General features: G+C 64.0%; 1 protein-coding gene across 1 annotated transcript; it reads right to left on the reverse strand.

Moving 5' to 3' along the window:
* Positions 1–330: 330 nt before the first annotated feature.
* On the reverse strand, positions 331–6,991 carry CDC42EP1 (CDC42 effector protein 1). The gene is made up of 3 exons (XM_040544828.1): positions 6,636–6,991; positions 3,101–3,936; positions 331–2,521 (listed from the first exon to the last, which is right to left on the reverse strand). Exons 2-3 carry the CDS (start codon positions 3,537–3,539, stop codon positions 1,716–1,718), a joined length of 1,245 nt encoding a protein of 414 aa, XP_040400762.1. The 5' UTR covers positions 3,540–3,936; positions 6,636–6,991; the 3' UTR covers positions 331–1,715.
* Between the last annotated feature and the right edge of the window lie 374 nt (positions 6,992–7,365).

Consider the following 7,365-nt stretch of genomic DNA (forward strand, 5'->3'; position numbering starts at 1 on the left):
TGTGCCCTCTCCACTTCCCTGCTGCCCTCGCCAGCTTTGGGAAGGGCACCCTGGTCTGCTTTGGGGTGCCAGTGGGTTGGTGCTGGGCTGGGGAGGAAGCTTTGCTCCTCCCCGGGAGCCATTCGTGCCACATAGTGCCAGGTGAATAGGGGCTGGCTTCATGTGTTGGTCACAGGGCTGGGCTGGTGGATCCAGGAATCCCAGAGGTGCTGCGAAATCCTACAAGGAGCAGAGGCAGCGTGTTTTGTGGCTGGGACAAGAGCAGCAGACGTGGTGAGGGAGGACGATAAGGTCGCTGCAGCAGAGGGAGGGAGGGAGGCACCAGAGAAGTTAGTATCAAAACTGCTTTAATAAGGACAATAATAAGTGCACAGGGTACAGAGTGGAGGCAGAAAGGCTATTCCACGGACGTGGGTCTTTGGGCTGGAGCTCGTGTTATGGTTCGGGAAGCAGAGAGCAGGGGGAGCTCATCCTGAGAGCCAGCCCCCGGCACAGCGGTGGTGCAGGCTGATCCTGCGTGGCCCTGCCGGGTGCTGGTGGCCAGAGCTGGGGATGTGTTGGCACCGCCTGGGGGGGCCGAGGGAGGTGGGCTTGCCCTTAACCTGCCTGCAATGCCCGCCTGGCTCCCACGTACAACACGCGCGTGCCGGAGCCTCTTTATTCTGCAGAAGGACCGGGCGGCCGGCGAGCTGCGTGGGAGCGTGACCTGCTGTCATCTCCCCCCGCCGCACACCCCCGTCCGTCCCGGAGAACAAGGAGGGTGCTGTGAGGGTCCCTCCGGTGACCTCAGCCCCCGAGCATCTCGGCTCCACGCCGCGGCACAAAGGCGCTTCTGTGAGTGCCAGTTTGCACGTGGGGCAGCGTGGGGGCCGCTTGTCCCAGGGTGGCCATGTCACCTCGGCGAGGGGCATCGAGCATCCTCCATGCGTGCCCCTGGGACCAGGCGCTCTGGGAAGAGGGGTGAGCACGCTGGGGACAGGGAGAGGGTGCGAGGATGGGGAAGAATGGCTGCAGAGAGGGAGTCTCCTTGTTCTGGGGGGTGAGAGGAAGGGTTTTTTTTTAGGGGCTGAACTGCAGAATTTGGTGCCTGGACAGCCTCACCTCCAGCAGGTCATGAAGTTTCTCCCTCTCCCTGCTGCAAGGGTTGGACAAAGAGACTTCCTCAGCGATGTCCAGCAGCAGGAGGCAGGGGGAAAGTCCCCTGTGAGAGGCAGGAATGCCGGCTGGGTGCTCGGTGCAGCCACAGCCACCTCCGTGACCTCCACTGCCTCCCCGGGGCAGGGCTTTGCATCAGGGATCAAGCCTGGTGTCTGCGGGCTGTCTCTTGCTCTGCTCCCTGTCTGTCGCCATTCCCTTTCCTGAGCACATCGTTTGCTTGCTGGGGGGGATGCGGGATGGGGTGGAAAGGGGCTCGGGGGGTTCTTTGGCACATGGGAATGTCCCTTTGGCACCTAATGAGGATGGGGAAGGGCTGCAACACGGGGCACTGTGATGCACAGCCCTCACCTGTCCCTGCAGCACCCTGCCAACCCTGGGGGGCCCGGCGGCAGATGGGGTCTCCTCCTGCTCCCCCTGCACCCCACTGCCCTCAGCCAGAGGCCAGGAGGTCTCCTGCCAGGTCTGACCTCCAGCCAGCGGTGGGGCACGGGGAGGAGGGCGAAGACCACGGCATTAGTGTCCTTGGGGGGAGGAGCCGTGATGGGAGGGATGGCCCTTCACACCTTGACTTCATCGTCCTCCTCCTCCTCGTCGGCATACTCAAAGGAATTGCTGCGGCCCCCCCGGGTGCCACTGTACCCCTCCTGCAGGCTGGGGAGCTCGGCCTCCTCCTCCTCTTCTTCCTTGTCTCCTTGGTTCCAGGTGGTCTCTGGGGACCGTCTTGCTGCTGTCACTTGCGACCGCCACAAGCTGCTGCTGGGGCTCTCCCACGCGGCCTGTGTCCGGGCTTGCTGGCCACCCTCGCCCTTCTCCGAGCTGCGTGGGGTGCTCGTCCCCCCGTAATGGCGAGCCAGGACCTGGGCTGCCCGCTCAAACTCTCCCGCCTCAATGGAGCAGTCGTTCCAGTGCCCCTGCCACAGGGTCCCTCCGGGTGCTGCCCCCGACCCTGAAGCCCAGCCCGGGTCCTCTCTGGCACACTCGATGGCGTGTGCCTCCCCATTGGCATGGACGGACAGTCCCAGCAGCGAGCTGGCCTGCCCGGAGCGGTCCCAGAAGCTGGACGTTGCCTTCACCGCTCCATGGGATGCATCCGGTCCTGGAGGGACCCCATCCTCGGTCCCCTCACCCTGCGGGACTGTGCGGCTGCCGGGCAGGTCTCGGTCATCCTCTACTGCCTTGCTCCCGTTGGTTTCAGAGAAGCTCATCACCTGGAGGAGCTCGCTCATGAGGGAGGGCCCCAGATCCAGGCGGAAGGACAGCAGGGAATCCGAGCGTGCGAGCTCTGCTTCCCCGGGGAAGGTATTCTCCTGGGCCTTTTCCAGGCGAGGGACGCGAGGGATGGTGCAAAATCCAGACTCCAGCCCTGCAAGGCAAAAACGACGGCTGGTGAGCACAGCTAGGGTGCCATGGTCCTACATGTCCATGGGACAAGGGACGCTGCCACTGAATTGGTGCAGGCCGGTGGCACTGGTCCCTAAAGGCCAGGCCAGGTTTCATCCCCTTACTGGGTCTGCTGGTCCTGGGCTTGTGAGGCCCAGCGAGCAGTGGCATCCCACCGCTGCAGCTCGGGGATGGGCATTTCCAACCCAGAGCCAAGCAGAAGCCTCCAGATGGGCACCAAGCTTGGTAAGACGCCAGTGGGGATGGAGCCAGGCAGGCGGGACCAGGAGATGGCAGCATTGCCTCGGCTTGCCTTTCCCTCTGAGCCCAGCCATGTCCCCTCTGGCCGCTGTGGGCTCCCTCAGACCCTTCTGAGACCTTCTGCCACAGCCTCTGGTGAAGAGCAGAGCGACAGCCTCATGCTGAGACTAAAGAGCCACCCAGCTGTCCTGTCCCAGCCATCCCACCCTCCTGTCCCAGGGGGGCTGCTCACGCGGGAGCCATGGGGCTGAGGGGACACGGGGGTGCCTGGGCACCACCCCCCGCTCCGCGCTCCACTCACCGTAGGCCTGGTGCGTTTTGGAGAAGCTGTTGGAGGCACTTTTGAAGGAGAACTTGCTGGTCAAACCTCCACCGCCGCCGTCGTACGTCCCCTCGTTGAGCTGCGGCAGCGACACGGCGTTCTTGATGATGGGCGAGATGGCGGGCGGTTCGGGCGATGCCACCACCTGGCTCCCGCTGCCCCGGCTCCTCAGCGGTGTCCGTCGGACGTGCCGCAGCGTCCGGGTGAAGAAGTTGTTGGCTTTGGTTGTCTCGGTCCCGCCGTGGTTGCTGAGGAAGGAGGTGTCCCCGAAGACGTCCCCGCCGCGCCCCACGTGCATGGTGTGCCGAAAGTCCCCGAGCGGCGGGCTGATCATGTCTGGCGTCAGCTCCGACTTCAGCCGCCGCTTGCCGTGGGAGCCTGACACCCAGCTGAGCACCGGCAGCTTCCCCAGGCTCATCTTGCACCTCCTCGTCCCCTCGCCTGCTGAAACCCAAAAAAAACCTAGCCTCTGGTGCCGGAGTGGCCTGTCACATCCCTGGCATCCCCATCACTGGGGGAAACAGCTTTCTTCGCCTTAGCTTTGATCTGGTGGCAGTGGTGGGCCTACGTAACGCTCATGGGGTCACCCAGAGTGGGGATGTCCCAGCTGTTGGTGGCCTTGGTGGGGACGGGTCCTCTCGAGGAGCGGTGGGTGCTGCTCCCTCACCCAGGGAGGGACGGTGGTGGCACAGATGTGTCCACAGGGGTCTGTGGTCACCCTGGGTGCTGCTGGAGGCTGCCTCTGGGGCTGATCCGATGTCTTCTGCTGCAGGAGCTGGTTCACAGATGGGTGGCGGGTTAAGTGTCTCAGTCCCCTAAAGAAAACAGGCGGGAAGGTGAAGCCCTCAAAGAGGATTTTCCCAATCTTGCCAGCTCTAATCCCAGGAATGGCAGAGCTGGGTGGTCCTTGGGGGTGGTGAGGTTAAAATGGGAGCGTGAGCAGTGCTGGGGGGACTGTCCCCAGCTGTGTCCCTTGCCCGGTGCTCCTTTTGGGGTGGAAGGAAAAGCATCCCCAAGCACATGCCCTTCCCTCTGCCCGCTGCAATCCCGGCTGAAGATTTCCTCCCCGTGCCCTGCCCCACGCCGCCCTCCTGGGGTGAGGAACCTCTCCCTGCTCCTCGCTATTCAGACGAACCCTTCAGGAGAGGGTGAGGCCCGGGATGGTGTGGTTCTCAGGGAGGAGGGGAAGGGAAAAATGCAATATTCGTGTATTGGGTTGTTTGTCCTCCCCTGCCTGGGTCCCCAGGTGCTTTGCCAGGGCGTGAATGCAGTGTGGAGCACCCGGGCATGGGTGGGGGCGGGGGCAGGCGGGTGCTGGGGGACAGGCGGGGAGGCGGTGGCAGGGCGATGACCGCGGGGCTATGTGGCCTCTCTGCGGGAACGGGACAGCGGGGAGGGATCTGCACGTCCCCGGCGGCATGTGTTGCAAGAGTGGGTTGGGGAAGGGAGAAGGTTGGGGGCACCCCAGAGCATCAGCGGTGTGGGTGCCCTCCTGCGGCACTGCTGGGTCCGTGAAGGCTGTGGGGACGTGTCCCTCCCCGGGCTCAAGGGCTGGGGGTTGAGGATAGAGCTGGGTCCTGTCATCAGGAGGGGACAGGAGGCCGAAAGGATGCACAAGCCCCACTATCCCTCAGTCCTTGTGTGTCTGGACCCCCATTGCTGCGTGTCTCCACAAGTCTCCCCCCGCCACGCTGCCTGGCGTCCCCTCAGTGTCCCTGGGTCACCTTGGAGCAAGTGCCCGGGAGGCCAAGCCTGTGCCGAGGGGGAAGCCTGGGCATCGGGCTGCTCTCCTGGCAGAACGCACATGTTTTTTTGCCTTGCCCTGGCCTTGTTTGCTCACCCAGGGCCCCTCTTATCTGCCGGGGGTTAATGCCTGGGAAGGGAAAACAAACCTCCCCCCGCGGAGGCCGCCACCATTGGCTGCCTCCCCTGGTGGCAGTGGCAGGGCCGCAGGACGGTGGCAGGGCCACAGGATGGTGGCAGCCTCGCTTCCTGCCAGCCCCCCAGCCCCATGGCTCTCTCTGCCTGTGTCTGTGCAAAGCCTCGAGGCTGGGACACGCCGGGCACGTGGCAGATTTGGGGTGGGAGGATGGCGTGGGGGCAGGATCCCCCCCTGGCACAAGCCATAGGGCTGGGAGGGGAGGAATCCCCCTGCCCCATAGGCCCGGGCTGCCCTGTGGACCCCCATGGGGACCCTCAGCGCTTCCCTGCTGCTCCTGGGGAAGGGGGCGGATGGTGCCAGCCCTTTTTCCTCCTCCCCTCTGCCCCTGCTGTGTCTCTGCCCTCCCTCTGCCCAAGCATGCTGCTCCGAGCTCGTGATTCTCGGGGCAAAGGCTGACCCGCGCTCTCCTTTCCTCCACTAGGCGAGGGGACCCCTGTCTGGCTGTCCGTCCGTCTGTCCGCCTGCCCACCTTCCCTTCCTCGTCACCCTCTCCCCTCCTGCAGGAAGCCCCCTCGCCTCGAGGGCTGGGAGCCTCCTCCTCCCTCCCCGGCCTCCCCCGTGTCCCCCCCCGAAGCCGAGCTGGTTTCCACTGGTTTTCCACTCGCCAGGAATGGCCGGGGCTGCTCTGCTCGCTGGGAAGAACGGAAACCAGCAAGGGAGGGAGGATGGGGGGGAAATAATCCAGATGTCTCGTTGGCTGGAGCTGCTGAAAGCAGCCTCTTCTCTCCCCCCACAACCCCCCCAACCCCTCCTTCTTGCACACACCCCACGGGGACACTCTCCGAAGAGGGAGAGGAGATGTTTGGGGTGGTCTCGACAAGGGTTGGAAATAGCTGTGGGCGGCCGGGAAGCCTTTCCAAGCCTTCCGAAAATCTCCAAGTGCCCCGAATCTCCCTCTCCCCGCAGGAGGAGGAGGAGAGGCAGAGGCTCCACCGGCTTCTCACTTTGTTCTGGGATGGGGGAAGCCGTCAGGAGCGGGGTTTTGGGTGGGAAAGGGGCGATGGGCCGGACTGAAGCTCCCTCAGCAGTCCTGGAGCGGTGCCGGGCAGTGGGCGGACAAGCCCGAGTCCAGCTCCCGCGCTGCCTGCTGCTATATATATATTTATATCTCTGCCTGTAATGAGGGTATTTTTCCAAGCAGGCACCCTGGGATGTGGAGGGAGGCTGGCGCTCCACGCAGTTTAAAGCCATCCCCTCCCTGCTCCCTCTCATGCTCCGACACCCCAAACTTGTGGCTCCCTGGGGTGTTCAGAGCTGGGTGAGGGCGGTAGCAGCAGGAGGGCACCCTGCTCCTTTCCCCCATCCTCGGGGCCCGCTCCTTGTCCCGTTCCTCTCCTCACTCCCCTTTCCTCGCTCCCGCTTTCCCTTATTTCCTCCCTGTTTCCCGTCGCATTCCTGCCTTCTTCTGCCTTTCTTCTTCCACATCCTCCCCGTCTCCATCGCCTTGCCACCCCTCCCGCTTCTCCCACCTCCTTGTTCCCCCTCTTACCGCCTTCTCCCCCCTCCCTTCCCTTCCCCTCCGAAACACCCTCCGGCTCTCCGCACGTCAAAATCAAAACTTTCAGGCTTTACCTCTTACGAACCGGGGCGACTTTTTTGTGTTTTTTTTTTTGTCCCGTCCTCTGGCTGAAAAGTTGGGAGACGCTCCCTGTGCGCCCCTCCAGCCGGCTGGGAGGGCAAGCGGCGGTGCGTCCCAGTGGGGAAAGGGAAGGGGATGCGTGCCCCCCCCCCTTTTCCCACGCCTGTCCCCCCCAAAGCTGGCTCCCCAAGGCTGCTCTTTGGGTGCCTGACGCCCCGGTGCCACGGGAGCGAGGGAGCGAAGCTGGCGGGGAGGGGACGCGGGAAGGAGGGGGCGGGCTGCGGCACCGCCGAGCCAATCCTCGCCCCGGCACGGACACCGGAGAAAATGAGATTTATTCCAACTATCCAGGACAGAAAACTTCAGGAACTTCTCTGCCTTCCCCCCCCAGCTCCCCGCCCCACTTCCCCAGTGCCATTTCCCTTCCTCCGGCATTGGGCTGCCTCCTGCTTGCCCCGCTCTCTTTCTTCAGTGAATTTGGGGGAAGGGGAAAAGCCAGGTCTCTGCTAAGCTTGTTGGGGAAGCCGGGCAGAAGGAAAGGACTTTGCATGATGTGTGTGAAAGCCCTGGTAATAACACGGGGTCGTCCCAGCCTGTGTCGGATGGGAAGCCCCCAGCGCCCACGGTACAGCGCTGCCGACTCGAATGGGGAGAGGGACCCCTAGCCTGGGGGTGCACGGTCACGCCAGGACCCGTGGGTGGTGTAGGGTGAGCATTGGTGGG

The sequence above is a fragment of the Cygnus olor genome, chromosome 1, assembly GCF_009769625.2.
Source record: "Cygnus olor isolate bCygOlo1 chromosome 1, bCygOlo1.pri.v2, whole genome shotgun sequence".
NCBI lineage: Eukaryota > Metazoa > Chordata > Aves > Anseriformes > Anatidae > Cygnus > Cygnus olor.

What these genes read in the sequence shown, in the direction of transcription:
- CDC42EP1 (XM_040544828.1), bottom strand. Translation starts at nt 3,539, where the DNA reads ATGAGCCTGGGGAAGCTGCCGGTGCTCAGCTGGGTGTCAGGCTCCCAC. An exon ending in CAAAACGCACCAGGCCTACG is followed by an intron (nt 2,522 to 3,100) that starts GTGAGTGGAGCG and finishes TTTGCCTTGCAG; the next exon opens with GGCTGGAGTCTGGATTTTGC.